General features: G+C 49.8%; 1 protein-coding gene across 6 annotated transcripts in view; it reads left to right on the forward strand.

Moving 5' to 3' along the window:
- The window catches only part of IQSEC3 (IQ motif and Sec7 domain ArfGEF 3), a 111,439-nt gene that overhangs the window by 48,055 nt on the left and 46,795 nt on the right, over positions 1–16,589 (forward strand). For all 6 annotated transcript variants that reach the window (XR_013364463.1, XR_013364462.1, XM_077871525.1 and 3 more), the window contains exon 3: positions 8,051–8,330. Coding sequence is in view for 4 of the 6 variants with exons in the window: in XM_077871525.1 (XP_077727651.1) it covers positions 8,051–8,330 (280 nt within the window). In the remaining 2 variants the exon portion in view is untranslated. The remainder of the gene's footprint in view (positions 1–8,050; positions 8,331–16,589) is intronic.

Consider the following 16,589-nt stretch of genomic DNA (forward strand, 5'->3'; position numbering starts at 1 on the left):
GGAGCATTTAAGTACACAGTGAGTTCTCTGTGCCTGGGCTAGAAAAAATATGCATTTGTGAAATTGTGTGCTGCATGTTGGGGAAGTGACAGGGAGCAGGGAGAATATCCTTGACCTTTGATTTTGCTATGAGGTCTACCTCTATTTGTGAGAAAACACAATGCTCAAGAATGTTAGGATTCCAGTGGCAAGAAGATGTCATTAGTCAGTGTGGCCAGCTTGGGAGGCTGTGAGGGAGGTGTCCTAAGGAAACTTCTAGATAAGGCTTCCCTGGAGGACTGCAGGCTCTGATGTGCCCAGGTGCTGAAGTTCTATTGTGGGGTGGGCTGGGAAGGGGAGGTTTCCACATGGGCCGTCTGGGGACAGTCTGCTGAAGCTGTTCTGTGACCAACCTTGAGTGAGCGCCATGCTATTGTGGGCCTGGAGATGGGGCAGGCGCGCATCCAGAGGGGCACTGTGGTTCCTTTGACAAGAAACCTCCCCTGGCAAGTCAAACCAGCCAACACCTTTTTGGAACAGCTCTGAGACCAAAACCTGAAATCTCTGAGGAGCCAACAGGAGACAGAATAACTTACTCTCTCTGGGCCCTTGGGAGAGGGGAGGGAGAAGCATCTGTCACAGCCAATGAAGTCAGGGCTGCTTCTGCAAGGGGATGAGCCTGGAAAGTCACAGCTGCCTTCCTCCAGGGGTTTCTATTCTGAGACATGGCTTCCAGCTTGGACAATGGAGGTCAAGGAGCCGTGGGCTGGGGCAGGTGCTGGCATGGATTCGATGATGTAAGGGAAGCAAGGCGAGGCTTCTGCTGTGTCCTTGAGTGTTGAGGGCAGGGAAACCAGAGTCCAGCCACCGAGCAGGGATGGTGCAGTCCATACTGTGCCCGAGGCCCACGGAGAGGGAAGGGAAAGTGGAGAAAGCTGAGCCTCTCCTTTCTTCTAGCTGCCAAAGCATCTTGCTCAAACTGTCCATGTCATGAGAGGACACAGAGGTCTGGAGAGAAGCGTGCCTAAGCTTATACCAAATGGTGCAGGCCGAGGCGAGATGGGACCTTGACTCCCAGACTAGTGCTCTTCCCACCGCCTTGAGTAGCATTTTCTAGCCTGCCTGGAGAATCAGCACAGAGCAACTGTGTTTCCAGGACTGGCCCTCTGCACACTCAGCTTTCGCGGGTGCCACCTGGGAGGGAGGACACTTGGCTCCCCTGGCTCAGTGCCTTTATTCTGACCATCTACCGCCACCTTATTGATTCAAACACGGGAGAAAAAGAACTGTTTTAATAAGGGCTGAAAAATCTTCAGATGTGAGGCATGTTGTTAGCTTTTGTCTGTAAAATGCCTTGCTTCTTTGTCTCAGAAGCACTTTAAGAAAGGCTGGCAGAGTTCGGGCTAATGTAATGCAGTTGGTCAGGCCTTCCCGGGGTTGCTTCCCGCCTGAGGAGCCCTTCAGCCTTCCAAACCTCCTAGCAGGGCCTCTAGCAGTCACTGCTCTAATTCCTTTCTGTGCTCTAGCCTGTGCAAGAAAGGAAAACAGCCTCCCCCCGCCCCCACCCATGCTCCTCTCCCTGCACCTCCTCCTCGTTCCTTTCTCCACCTTCTTGCCAAGGGCCACCGCCCAAGCCAGCCTCTGGTAGGGCAGCATGCACCTAGGTGCCCTCTCCCAGTCCTCACGCAGCTCTTCAGTTACCCCTGTCCTGTCCAGCTCCTGGCGGTGGGCAACGTGGCCTCGCCTGAGCACCCCGGGAGGTCACTCGCCAATTGGAGTCAGCTCCCTTGACAGGGGCTGTGTGAATACAGATGCCGGTATCCTGCCGGGTGCCCTTCTTTTTACTCTGTCCTAATAGAAAGGCTGTATTTCCTTCTGTGGCCAGCATACCCGTCTATGAGCTCATTTTACCTTTCTCACTCCCTCTGAAAGGAGGTACTCACCTTCCCATTTTGCAAATGAGCAAACTGAGGTACAGAAACATTAGGTGTCTTGCCCAAGTCAGCCAACTAGTAAATTGCAGAACCAGGGGCCTCATTCCGCTCCAGCTCTCTCACTTGTGAACGAGGATGCCATCCGTGTTAGGATAACAGTAACCAATGTCGGAAAGCTCTGTGGTGGCTGATACCCCAACACTTTCTCCGTATGACGGGAGCTGTCTATACCCCTTGGCACAGTCCCCAGCATATGGGAGATAAGCCATGATAATCTCTCCAGAAAGTGTCTATGGGCCTATAAAGTTTCTGAATGTGGAGGTAAATTTTGGCCTGTATGAAATCACGTGCATTTTCCTGGGAAGAGAGTTCTTCAAAGGCGTTGGGAACTGGGAAAGATTCTACAGGACTGCAGGCAGGCAGACCCAGGTAACTCAGGCTGTTGAGAGAAAAAGGAAGAAAAAAAGAAAGGCGAGGCATCTGTCACTGATTGGGTTCTCTGGGAAGCAGAGTCTGAGTTGAGGGTGCTGAAAGTTTATTAGAGGATGTGCTTGGGATCAACACCCATGGGAGGAAAGGCAGGAACACAGTAAGGGGCAAAGGGAGAAGTCCAAGTGATGGAGGCCCAACAGAAGTCTCAGCCAATCCCAGGCAAGCTCTGGAGTCAGAATGACCTATCAAACTTGCCCCACATAGGGTAAAAGTGGCTGAATCTTTATATCCCCACCTCAATCAATAACTGGATTTGGACAGCCCTGGGAATGATGTTGACTTTGGGCCAACGAGCTCTCTGCAGTTGAGCCTGTCCCTGATGGAGCTGATGGGGCTGATGGCAAGGGCAGTCTCCAAAAGCATGGCCAGAGCTGGGCAAAAAGTCATTCCTTGAAGGAGGGTCTGGGAGCTCCCCTCAGTACTTCTGCCTTTGGGAAAGTAAGAGAGATTAAATGATGTCCATCTATCCATCCATCCACCCACCTGTCCAGCCATCTATCTTTTCATTTAACATTTATTAAACACGTCTTATGAGCCAGCCCACTGTGATAAGCACCGGTGATAAAAAGGTGTACATGGCATAGTCTAGTGGAGAGAGACACATCAATGAAAATAAGACTAATAAGACCACAAAATGGTCATTACTGAAATAGAGGCAAGTGCCAGGAATTATTAGAGCATATTGGAGGGTGGGATTGACTTTTCCCAGGGGCAATGAAAGAGTTGACAAGGCAGAGAAAGGAGGGGTGAGAGAGTAGGAGCATGGAGAGGAGAAGGCATTTCAAGGCAGAAGGAGATCACATGAAAAGCATGGTGGCTTGAGAGCGCATGGTAGATTTGGGGAGAGTTTCAGTGTGCATGGAGTGGGTGGTCACTTGGTAGAAATGTGGCTGGAAGGGAAGGTTGGGGATCATGAGTGCTCCTGAGTCCATGCCTGTAGACTTTATCTCACAAGTTTTGGAAAATCACTGATGCATTTTGAGCAAAGGATTGATATTAAAGTATCTACATTTTAGGAAGTCAATTCTGATAGCAGGGGTGATAGGATGGAGTGGTCACTGGAGCCCCAAGGGAGTCATATATACACCTTGTTCCACAGGCCCCTATCATCCCCCAAAGCACAAATCAGCTTCTGACATAAGCGACCCTCTCTGATGTGACATTGAGTTCCAACACATAGGACATTCTAGTCTGGGGCACATGTAATATTTCTCTGGGCAACTACTTATTCCCCCAATTTCCTAAAGACTTTCATTTGCCATGCTCACATCCTGTGGTCTCATGTGTGGAATAACCTCTGTGGATGCCATGGGTCCCTATATGGATATTGGCCTTATGTCACGTGGGCACAACCAAAGCCTTCTCAGAACTCTCTTGTTTTGGTGCCACCCACATTCTTTTTACCTTCTCAAGTGGGCATCCCAACCTTGGAAAGATTTTTGTGACTAGCATCTCGTTTATGTCGTCAGTGACCCTAACTTTCTCCACGCTAGTGGGCTGCCATTCAAGGAACCTGTTTCCACAGCTGGATAATGAGCCCAAGGTAGCTAAGATAACCAGGATCCCTCTTCTTTCTCCTCCTCCCTTCTTACAAGAAGGTATGCAGGTCACAGAGTGAATCCCATTCATGTGATTCCTGTCCAAGTGCCAGGCTGCTGGAAATCTGACCCACTAGGGACAGGAGCTCCATGATGTAAGGTCAGCCCAGCAAACTCTAGACATTTAAGGGTCACAGCCAGTGTTTTGAGAAGAGTGATATTCTGGACACTGGAGCAATAGACTTTCGGTTCCATATGAGACCAGGATTGAAGTAAATGGTCTCGGTTGAAGTAGATGGTCCTCCCAAGCTATGACAGCTAGGATGAACATTCTAACCTCTTTCCTTGGACCATTTTTATAGATGGGGTACAAAGAGGGAAACAGAGGCTGGGAACATTCTTTTGATGCTCAGCCATCACATAGAACTTTTAAGTACTCAGGCCTGCATTGCTCCCTGACAAAGTGACTAAAACACAAACCACACAAGGAGCACTGGACAAATGTCTGCCTAGGGCATGCTCCATCTTGTGGCTGGTACAGTCAAGGGGCCTGCCTGTAGGTGGTAAATACGTGTACATTCCTCAGAGGTCACGGATTCCATGACTTGGTGACCCCCAAGACCAAGGCCCTTCCCTGTGTTGTTTCTCCAGTGGGTGGAGAACAAGGGTGGGAGGAAGACTCAGGAAGCCAGCTCACCTTCACTTGTCTCCCTAAAGAGTAGGGGAGTTAGTCTGGAGGTCTGGGAAAGATCATGAGGTATGATGGAAAAACCGTACTGTTTGGGCTTTGTGAAGGTTGAGGTAGGCTAAATGTTGAGAACCTCTTCCACATAGGAATTCTCCACGCTGTTTTTCTGGGGATTCATTTGGGAGCCATGCTGTAGGTTTCCAGCTCAGAATACAGCCACCACTGCTGTCACTATTTACCAAGGACTACTCTGCTCCAGGCACTTATACTAAGTTCTCTGCAAGCTATATTTATTCCTCACGGCAGATATGCAAAGGAGTTATTAGGATGTCCGTTTTGTGGAAATAGAACCACAAAGAGGTTAGGTAACCTGTCCAAGGTCACATAGTAAGTAGCAGAACCAGGATTCTAATCCAGGTCTTCCTGAAACCAAAGCCCATGGTCTTTGCCCGCCGCTGTATAACCTTAAACTTTGCCTTATTGATGACAGCAGTTCTCCAATAGCCACCTTGTACCACACAAATCTGTGAAGAAATTGTAGGAGGGAAGGCTAGGACAAGGTTTCCTTTCTAATACTTTTCATCATATGCTTGGGAGGGCCACAGTCTCTCAGGTCACTTTGCATAGAGGTAGGCAAAGGCAGGGTTGGTTATACCAGCTGGAGAGCCTAAAACCTTGGAGCTGGTGGGCCTTGCTGGATTGGCCTTGGCACCGGAATCCAAGCTCTGGGAAGAAGTAAGGAAACTGACCCAGAAGGAAGAAAAGAATTACCCAAGACCACAGAGCTAGTTAGAAGCATTAGCGTGTGTTGGTGTGAGAGTGTGTGTATGTGTGTGTGCATATGTATATATGTTGGAGATGACAATAAGGGATCTCCTAACTCCCAGGTCCTGTAAATGAGCTCAGGAGAAGGCCTTGGAGTCTGTCTATATCCAGAGGGGTTGGACCACAAAGAAGGCTATTTTTTAAATTTGTTTTAGCTTAATACAAGTAGTTTATCTGGGACAAGGCAACTCCAAGAAGTGCCAATGTAGGAGTGGGAGATGAGACACAGAAGAGAAGGAAGCCAGTACATGTTCACTAATGATCAAGTCACTGCTTTGGCTGTTGGGTGTCTTTGGGAGATGATGCAGAATGTGCTTTGGATTATTCCACTCAAGGGACAAGGAAGCTAGGGTATTTATCCATCTACCTTCCTCACCATCAGCTGAGTACTACTATTCGAGGACATCAACTCCCCAGAACCTCTCATCAAGCACACTCCAGCAATAAAAGAAAGCAAAGGGCTGTTTTTAAAGGTGTCTGTAGCCCTGAGTGGTGGCCAGGTTTTTAAAGAATCTGGAAAACCTTTTGGGGTGAAGAGGCTTGGGCATTATTAATACCAAAGACAGTCTGTGGAAAAGATGGGTGAGACTGAATGGTGCCCCCTGGAGGCAGATTGTGATAGGAGAGGGAAGAGCTATTTCTGTGTGCCCTGTGGAAAGAATAGGAGTTGAAGTCAGGTCTTGAAAAGAACTTCTTGATGATATCAGTGGAAAAAAAAACTTATCAGATATCTAGAGCTCATTCAACTATACGACTTGATTAATGGCCATACAAGTAATGATGGAGCAAAGAAACATGCCCAAGGAGGGTTTCCTTCAGGAATTTGAGTCTCCTTATTGGTAGGGCCAGCTAAAGAGCTCTCCCTTCTGGAGGCGATGAGGCCAAGGAGTGCTGGGAGGATAGATGGAGATTGAGTGAAAGGATTCTTCACCATCCTTGGTTATTCCAGTACCAGGAGGCTCCAAGGTTGGGTAGAAGCAACAGGAAGCAATCTCTGGTGTGATTTGGGGCACCTTACATGAAGGCAAAGCCTTAGAAGAAGAAAGCCTGAAGATTGCCTGGCTCTCCGACCATAACTCTTGAGCCCCTGCTCCTTACCTGTAAAAAAAGGGGAGGGGGAACTAGAGGGCTGGACTAGATGATCTTAGGGTCCCTTCTAGTCTTGATCTTCTATCTCTGTCCACTGTAGGGGCCATCCCTACGGCCTCTGCACTCCTTGTAATTTATCCGTCAACAAGTATTAACTGAGCTCTCATCATATGTCCAGCATTAAGTGAGGGGCAGGGATAAAATAGAATATAGACCCTGGCCTTTAGGGTGGGATAGATGGGGGAAATCAGAGTTAACACTTATTGAGCACTTGCTCTGTGCCAGACAGTGTGCCAGACACCTTACACATGCTGACTCCTTTCCCTCTCACCACAGCCTCATAAAACAGGTACTAGTACACCCACTACCTGGATGAGGAAACCAGAAGGGGGCTCAGAGAAAAAGCGACTTAACGGAAGCCACACGGTGGTAGAGCTGGGAGTTTAGCCACAATACTTCTCCTCCTATGAAAGAAAAAGGGACTCTCTAAGCACAGCTCTTAGTGGGCTTAGAAGCAGAAGAAGCAGTTAAAGCTGGAGTCACTTAGAAAGGCTTCATGGACAGATGGCTTAGCCCTTGGCCTTGAGCAGGGGCAGAACTTGGTGACTGGCCAGGGAGGGGAACAACCTGAGAGTACTAATTCTCCAGCACAGGCTGGGTGTGTGGCTTCAGCTGGCGGGTGTCCTCTTAGAGTAGAGAGGTAGGCAGCACCTATGGTCAGGTGCTGCTGGCTCCATGGAAGGGGAGGAGCAGCCAGAAGCCAAAAACTGATGCTTCCCTAGACCCAGCAGGGAAGGGCAAGCACCGTCCTTTTCACAGCCCCAGCCCCAAAGAGCGGACATCTACCCAGCCTGGAGGGGCTTTGTGTCCCGGCTAAGCCTGTATCACCCCTCTCCCCTCCAACAGTCATTGGGGTGGTGTAAAAATGGAGCAGGTCCAGTGTAGGTCAGCTTCTTTCCAGCTGCCTAAGCCACTGGCCAGGGAACTAGATCACTGATAATGATGACAGTTAACACTTAAATATAGCCACGACCATGAGCCAGGCACTGTTTTAAGAGCTTTAGCTAACTCAGACCTTCCAACTGGAGGTTGGTACTGGGGTAGGTACTAGTATTGTGCCCATTTTCTAGATGAGGAAACAGAGGTACAATGAACTTTCTTACGTAGCCTGTTCAGGTTCGCACAGCTAGTAAGTCAGAGTCGAGATTCCAACCCAGGTGGTCTACTCTTCCCTTATGGGCCATACTGCTTCTAAGTATAGCTGCCTCTTCCCTCTGCTTGGGATACCCCTGCCAACTCAGGTTCTGCTCTTTGCCTGAAGCTCTCCCCCTGCCAAGGTAGCCCCTCCCTAGAGGTGATGGCAGGGGGCCCCTCCACCAGCCCCCACACTAGAAAGGCTCGCTGTTGCCCCAAAGGCCAGGCCAGAGTGCTCTCCTCACCCCCCGCACCCACATGCACCCAGTCCCGCTCTCCCCCAACCGAGCACCGTTGCCTTTTGTTCACAGTGATGGCTCCTGCGCCCAGGCCGGTGGGGGCATGGAGGACTCCGTGGTGGCAGCGGCGGCGGTGGCAGCCGGCAGACCCAGTGCCCATGCCCCGAAGGCTCAAGCCCAGGAGCTGCAGGAGGAGGAGGAGCGGCCGGGGGCGGGGGGTGCCTCCCCGAGGGCTGGCCCCCACCGCACGGCCTCCCCCGGCCGGCAGCAGCCTGCCCTGGCGACGGCGCTCTGCTCCCACGCCCCTAACGCCTCCGATTACGAGCTCTCCCTTGACCTAAAGAATAAACAGGTACCCAGGGCCTCCAAGGGGGGCGGGGAGGGTGGTGAAGGGGCCCTGCCTCCGGGGGCTATCCAGGGTACCAGGGATCTCCCCACTTGGGCACACTTCTGCTGCAGGTGCACTCCTTTCCCACTAAATTGAGCTAAGTATTCTGCGGTGCCCTGTAGCCCAGTTTGTCAGGAACCAGCCTTTACATGGCAGGGGGCACACCTTTGCAATGCCAGGCCCTTAGGCAGTGTATTCAGGGCTCTGTTCCTCTTGCCATGTTCAGGAGGCCTAAATAGCCACCCCCCAAACCTCACCGCAGGTGGCCCACTGTTCCCTGGGGAAGCCCCTACCTCCACCTGCTGCTTAGAAGATATAGCCTCATTTTCATGCCCCAGGTATAGGCACACATAGGTTCAAATGAGATGCAAAGACAGTGGTCTCCTCCAGGGAGATTGAGGATTCCCAATATTAACCAGAGCTCCCCTATTGTAGAACAAATTCCATTCGTGTATGTGTGTGTGTGTGTGTGTGTGTGTGTGTGTATACCCATGTGCATATGCTTAGAGAAAGATATCATGACTAGATACTGTTAAGAAGGAGGACTGAGGGACACCTGGGTGGCTCAGTGGTTGAGCATCTGCCTTCAGCTCAGGTCGTGATCAGGGGTCCTGGGATCGAGTCCTGCATTAGGCTCTCCACAGGAAGCCTGCTTCTCCCTCTGCCTATGTCTCTACCTCTCTCTTTGTGTTTCTCTTAAATAAATAAATAATTTTTTTTAAAAAAGAAGACTGAACTTGGATCCACAGACATAAGATACAGTCCTTAGTCTTGCTCTAGTTAACTCTGTGACTTTGAGAATGCCAATTAAGCATTCTGGACACTGGTTTCTTCATCAGCAAAATTGAGAATTAGACCCTGAATCATCTCCAAGGTCCCTTCTAGCCCTATAATGTATAGGTTCTAAAGAACCATCGTTTAACTCAATGGCCAAAGTGAATCTTTGGAAGGAAAGCTCTTGGAAAGGTCACTAAGACTGAGTCAGGCCATACCAACCTCATTTCTTCCCTTCAGCATCAAGGCCAGCTATTGGTGGAACATCTGGCTGTCAGTAGAGTATTTAACAAAATCTCCCATGATATGTATGTGGACAAGATAGGAAGTAGACTAGATGACAATATAGTCAAGTGGGTTGTTTTCAAATAGAATTCTCAAAACAAAAATAAAATGTTGATTTTTCCATCAATGCCAATTCCTGGGGAGTTAAGTGGTGTGCTGTCGTTGGTCCTGTTCAGTTCAATCATTTTTGACAAGGCACTAATTTCTGCTGACACCAAGCTGAAAGAGGACAGCTAATATCGTGGTGATAGAATCCAAGATTTTGTAAAAATCTCATTGAGACCTAAAGATTTAAATGAAAAAGTCTAAATGAAATAGAGAAAAACATCTAAAGTTCTCTTAGCTTTGAAAAGCTCATAGCATTAGCATAAGATGGGCAGGCTTGGTCCTGGGAGAAAGACCGTAGGGCTTTAGTTGATTGTAAGCTCAAGAGGAGTCAATAACCAGTAAAACAGCTGCCAAAGAAGTGAGTACAGCTGCTTTCACCGAGGGGTGGATAAAGTCCCCCCACCGATAAGGGAGCAGCTGGCTGGAGCCCTACACTAGTTCCGGTCAGGGCTCATTTGGAGCCTGTACTTGATTCTTGGGGCTTCATTTAAGAGGGATGTAAGAATCCCAAGGATTCCAAGGTGCTCCTAAGAAGGAAAATAGGATTGGCTAGAGTCATATGGAGAAATTGTAGACATAAAAACAAGTTTTAAATATGGAAGAGCTGGCATGTAAAAAAGGGATTAGATATATTTTCTATCATTCTAGGCAAAAATAGTGGTACTAATGTATGAAGTCTACAAGAAAGGAAGCTTTTAGCTCAATTAACAATTAGAGCTGTTAAAAATATAGAGTGCCCTGCTTGGGAGGTAGGGAGTTTGTGTTACCGGGAATGCCCAGGCAGGGGCTGGCAGACAGTCCATCTGGAACACAACAGTATGATGTGGGTGGTCAGTTGGCCCAGATAAGAAGTCTTCTCAATTCTGCATGACTGTGCTTCTTGAGGACAGAGACCATCTCTTAACCATCCGTGTACCCTTTCCCCAGCATCTAGCAGAGTGTCTTGGACATACTAAGAGCTCACTGAATGATTAATTTTTGAATAACTATGATGCGCAAAAGAACAAGAGAGTGAAGTAACAGGGAGAAAAAAATAGTCCGGGGGCACCTGGGTGGCTCAGTTGGTTAAGAATCTGCCTTTGACTCAGGTCATGATCCCGGCATCCTGGGATCGAGCCCACTCAGCGGGGGAGTCTGCTTCTTTCTCTCCCTCCCTCTCTGCCCCTCCCCCCACTTGTTCTCTCAAATAAATAAATAAATAAATAAATAAATAAAATCTTTTAAAAAGAAAAAAAAAATGGTCTCTACTTGCTCCTGCAAAGAGAGTGCAGGTCAACTTAAGGAGCATCTAGTCAATAAAACCAAGGGAAAGCTGTGCTTCAACTTGGACAGGAGAATTAGTTTAATTCTGAGTGACTAGGTGGCATATGGAGAGTTGTACAGGGTTTTTTCATTGGTGTCATGGACCTTTTTGTGGTGGACATCATTCTGATAGACAGGTCTGCATGTCGGGCCAGCAGGAGTGGGATGGGAAAGGTGAGAGTTGGTAGAGGACGTGCCAGGGGCGTTCGTGCTGAGTGCACTAGCCTCAGGGAACAGCCCACCTCCCCTGGCTGGGGTATCTCTCTAAGCCAAGCTTAGGCTAGGGGTGGGAGGAAGACAGGCTGGTGAGGGGCTAAAGAAAAGTGATTAAAAATACAGCACACGAAATGTGTGGGAAATATCAGAAAGGGAGACAGAACGTAAAGACTGCTAACTCTGGGAAACGAACTAGGGGTGGTAGAAGGGGAGGAGGGCGGGGTGTGGGAGTGAATGGGTGACGGGCACTGGGTGTTATTCTGTATGTTAGTAAATTGAACACCAATAAAAAAAAATAATAAATAAAAAAAATAAATAAAATAAAATAAAAAATAAAAAATAAAAAAAAAATACAGCACATGTTTATAAGAGACTGAGTTCAGCTCCTATATCTTCTGCAAATGAACTGTGTGATCTTGGGCAAGCTGCCCAAGATTAACTTCTCTGGGCCTCTGTTGCCTCCTATCTCTTTGGGGCTTTGTAAATGCTGTTCCTTCTGCCTTTACTGCTAACATTGCTGCTCCTCATCTAGCACTTGGCCTCAGTTACTCTTTCTTTTATTTTGGGACAGAATTGTGGACAGAATCCTCCTTCCTCCTTCTGGCAGCTTTCCTTGCCCTTGCAAGGCTGCAATGAATGTCCCTTCTTGATGATCCCCTAGCATCCAGCTGTTCCCTGTCGTAGCCCTTCAGTTCTATATCCTCATTCTCCATTCACTTAACTCCTCTTTGAAGGCAGGATACATGACTTATTAATCATCATTATATCCTCAGTGCCTGACACAGTGCCTGGCATAAAGAAGATGCTTGAGGATGAAAAGGGGAAAATACTAAGTGAGTTGAAGAGGGAGAGGTGCATGAAGCCTGGGACCAGGACCTGACCTTGCTTTAGGTTTCTTTATTCTTTTTGTTGTTGTTGTTTAAATTCAATTTGCCAATACATAGTATAACACTCAGTGCTCATCTCATCACATACCCTCTTAATGCCCGTCACCCAGTTACCCTATCCCCCATCTACCTCCCTATCAGCAACCCTTTGTTTCCCAGAGTTAGGAGTCTTCGAGATCTAGGATTTAATATTCTGATTCTGTCAGTGTCCCCAGTTGCATGAATCCTTGGACAATCATTATCTTCCTAGTCCACCAACCTTCCAGCCATTCCAGAATCCCAGGCATTTTCTGACTCTTCTCTCTCTTCCCTGGCATCTGCTCCACCCCAAACCCCACTGATGCTACTGTACTTAACTATTTCCCGAATTCCTCCCTCTCCTGCCCAGCCCACTGCACCCCCCCAGGGTAGGCCACAATCAACTCTTGCCTGAGCCCCTGGGGAAACCACCACCGTGTATAGGACAAAGACTTCTCCAGGTTCTTCCACCACCAGACGCAACCCCACATCCTGCCCCGCCCCCACACGGGATTCCAGCTGGTCCCATTTGCCTTTCTCCAGATTTCAGTGCTGTCATTTGCCTCTGGGCCTTGATGTATCTTATTTTCTCTGCTGGGAACACTCCCCACCTGTCCCTCCATCACACTTCACCTGGGAGGTCTCTACTCATACTTCAGCATCTCAGCTCAGCATCCCTAAGCTTGGGTGTGTGCTCTCCCTGAGTGCCCCACTGCTGACCCTGTGCCACCCGAAAACCGTCCCACTCCTAAGGGCAAGAACTATGTCATTATCAGGGCTGTCATGGAGGTGAGCAGGCTGTGCACAGGACATCTCCAGGGCCGGGGGTTACTGCCATAGTCTGTGTAGGTGTAAGCGCTCCCTATGTATTAGATGTTACGCTGTTCTCGCTGCACTTTTGTTTCCCTGCACCCAGAACAGTCCCTGGCACTGGGGACATGCTCCATGTTGGAGCAACACATGAATGAAAGAACAGACACATGAACGAATGAACGAATGAACAAGTGAATACAGGAGCTGGCCCCTGGACTTCCAGTTACCCTAGCCACCAGGGCCTCTTCCCAGCTTCACACAGTGGGGAGGTCCTCCGCTCCCTCTGCCCTCAGTTCTGTCACTTCATCTCACAGCAGCCCTTGGGGCTACAACCTAGGTGGACCAAGAGGGAGCATGCAGGTCCCTTTGGGAGGGAGGGGGTCCTCCAAGAAAGTTGTGTGACAAGGATACACAGGGCACCCGAGTGATTTCCAGATTCATTCAGGCCCTCTAGGGGGTTTGTATCCTGTTCTGTGCCCCCACTGATTGGAGCTCACATGGGGTGTCCAAATGGCATTGCGCTCTGTGCTGTCCAAGCCAGGGGGCCATGCAGCTGTGGTCAGTAGCATCCGCCTCAGTCACGTTCTCTATTTGGACAGCAGCCCCTTCTACAGCAGATCTCCCAGACGCCAGCCTCAGGGTTCGCCTCACCAGGGGGTACCTGTCAAGGGGAGAAGTGGTGGTTATGTTTCCCACTCTCTGGGTCTCAGTGTCCTCATTTGTGAAACGAGGGGTTGTCCCAGAGGATCTAAGGCTCCTCTGAAGCTGAGAGTCCTACCAAGGATATGGAGCGCACCAGAGGGCCAGCCCACAGAGGATGATGGTGAAAGGGACACTCATCAGGGAGAGTCCTTCTGTCCACTTGCATCCAGTTCAGGCAATGATACTGCACAGCTGCCCTGTGCAAGGCCTGGGCCACCACAATACAGAAGATGCAGTCCCGGACCTCAAGGAGCTCACTCCAGTGGTGGGTGCTGACATGTCATCAGCACTAGTTGGCATGAACAGCTCCAACTATGTGCGGGACAAGGTGCTAAGCATTTCCCATGCATTATCTCACCAGATCTGCACCATATCTCTGTGAGCTATTCCCGTTCTAGGAAGGAGGAGACTGAGGCTTAGTGATATCATCGAGTCACTCACCCAAGGACACATCCCTAGATGTACATCCCTGGTGCAGCCAATACTGGGACTCCACAGTCCTTGGTTTTACCCAGAGTCTTCCACAGTCTGTTCATCACAGAGGAGCGAGAGGTTCCAAGGAAGTGATGCACAGGGCACTGCGGGAGTGCTGGTGACAGCATGGAGCCTGATCCAGGGTTCAGAGAAGGCTCCCCACAGCAGCAGCTCTACCTGAGACAGTCTCTGTGACCTAGGAGCAGCTGATTCATAGCACCCCTCTCACCCCCAGCTGGCTAGAGTCAAGAGAGGTTCCCAAGTGCAGCCCTGCTCCCAAGGCAGGACTCCGTGTCCAGCTGTGTCCAGCACTTTCTGTACTTTGGACAGTGGACAGGGAGGTGGGCACACGGAGAAGACGCAGAGGTCACAGCCTGCCCCATGCAGGCCAGCCTCCTCCAGGGATGCTTAGCATCTCTGAGCTTGAGCACCCCCCCTCCCCTCCTTCCTGCCCTAGACTGTCTGCTCCTAAGCCTCACGTAAACCTTCCCTTGCCAAGTTCTACAGGCTCATTCCACGTAATGCTTCAACATTCTCAGCTGGGAAATCTTGGATCAGAGGAAATCCTTGCTCACATGTGAAAGCCACCGCCCCCTCAGCTCCCTCCTTCCTCAACCCTGCAGTCCCCCAGCTAGTTGCTCTCTTCCCCTCCCCCGGACTTGGACTTGGCGGCCACCTCTCTGAGGCCCTCCTCCAGCTCAGCTGCCACAGCAACCTGAAAAGAGGGAGTACGTTCTAATTAACACTGAGAGGCTCATTAGATAGACAAAGCCCCCCTCGCCACCCCCCCCCCCCCCCCGCTCCAGCTCCCCTCTACTGCTTCTTCTGGCAGAAGCTGAGAGATTGCTCTCTTGGGAGGAGGCAAGGCTACCATTACCCATGATTCATGGGGTTTAGAGAGAAGTAAGCTGAGTTGCCCTTAGGCCCATGGGCCCAGAGACCCTTCCCTCCCTGGGGCCACCCCCCACCCCCACTCCCATATCCATCTCTCTTAGCTCTCTGACCTGGCCCTGGTTAAGAAGAGAAAAGAGTTAGGGTGATCAGAAGGGCCTGGCTGGGTGTACAGAGCTGACCTGGGACACTGCCAAGTTCCTGAGCCCTGGGGTGGGGGGGTGGGGGCAGAGGGGGGCAAGAGGAAGATGCAGCTTTTGACTCCAAGCCCAGATCCAGAAGAGAGCCTAGATTTTTATTTCCCCTGGGGTACAGGGCAGAGCTCAGTTTAGTTCATGTCTGCAAACATTTATTAAGCCCCAGACAACTCTGTCTCGAGGCTGGGCACCAGGAATGTAGAGACAGATAACACCATCCTGCCTGTGAGGTACAGTCCGTGGGAATCCAGAGAGCATTAAGGGTGGGCTGCAAAGCATGGGAAAGAAACATTGGGGGACAATGCAGGCTGGAGTTGCGGCAGGCATGAGGCTGAAATAAATGGGAGATGGTTGTGTTAAATGCATTGGAACAAATGGAGAATATCCAACAACTGAATTCAAATGCCCTAGTAAGCAGATGCTCCTTGCAGGCTCTGTGCTAGGTGCTGTGCATGGATCGGAGGCCTCGAATCACTTATGCTCTGCTGGAGTCAGGATTGGTGGGGTGGAGAGAGGGAAGGATGGGTTAGATGAATATCACAAAGATGAATAGAGAAAACTGGGTGTCAGAGAGATGTAAGAAACAACATTCTCCATGGGCATCTGAAGCGGGGAGCTCCCTGTCTGGTTGGGAGACCTAGAAGGCTTCCTGGAGAAAACACAATTGAGGCAGATCTTTTTTTTTTTTTTTTTTTAATTTTTTTTAAAATTTTTATTTATTTATGATAGTCACACAGAGAGAAAGAGAGAGAGGCAGAGACACAGGCAGAGGGAGAAGCAGGCTCCACGCACCAGGAGCCCGATGTGGGATTCGATCCCGGGTCTCCAGGATCACGCCCTGGGCCAAAGGCAGGCGCCAAACCGCTGTGCCACCCAGGGATCCCAATTGAGGCAGATCTTGAAGAAAGGGGAGGATAGTGCAGGCTGAGGAACAAGGCTGAGCAAACACTCAGAGCAGGAAAGCCTAGTGTGGGCTGGGGGAGGAGCAGGAGTCCATCCAGTGTAGACATAGGCTTGGTGTAGTAGTAGAGAATGGGACGTAGGCTGAGGTCAGATTGTTCAGGGTCAGAAAGCCAGCAGGAAGAGTTTATATTTATTTTGGGCAATGCTCTCAAGCCACTGAAGGCCTGTGTTCAAATCTGCTCTCCGAGAGCTTGGATTAGGGTTATGCAGACTAGGGTGGATGGTAGATTTAAGAAAGGAGCAGGGAGGCAGTGGGGAGGCTGCCAGCCAGAGTGGTCCAGGTTGGGAGCCAAAGATAGCCCCATGTGGCAACAGTCTGGTGGAAAGGTCAGGATGATGCAAAAGGTATTGAGGGTAGAGGCGTGTGGAATAAAGGCTTTGAGGCTGACAGATGCAGAGGCTGGGGCTAGGAGAACCCATGGACAAATGCAAGTTTCCCAGGCTGTCGAGCGGAGAGCAGCCAAGGTGCTGTAGGCAAATAAAGAAATCATTGAGAGCTGGTTCAAGGAGTGGGGGAAAGGCAGTGGCTTTGCATAATGAACAGAGGGATCTATGGACTGTTGGAAATGCGATTCTAGGATCAAGCCTAAGAA

This window comes from Canis aureus, chromosome 25 (genome assembly GCF_053574225.1).
Source record: "Canis aureus isolate CA01 chromosome 25, VMU_Caureus_v.1.0, whole genome shotgun sequence".
NCBI classification, from domain to species: Eukaryota; Metazoa; Chordata; class Mammalia; order Carnivora; family Canidae; genus Canis; species Canis aureus.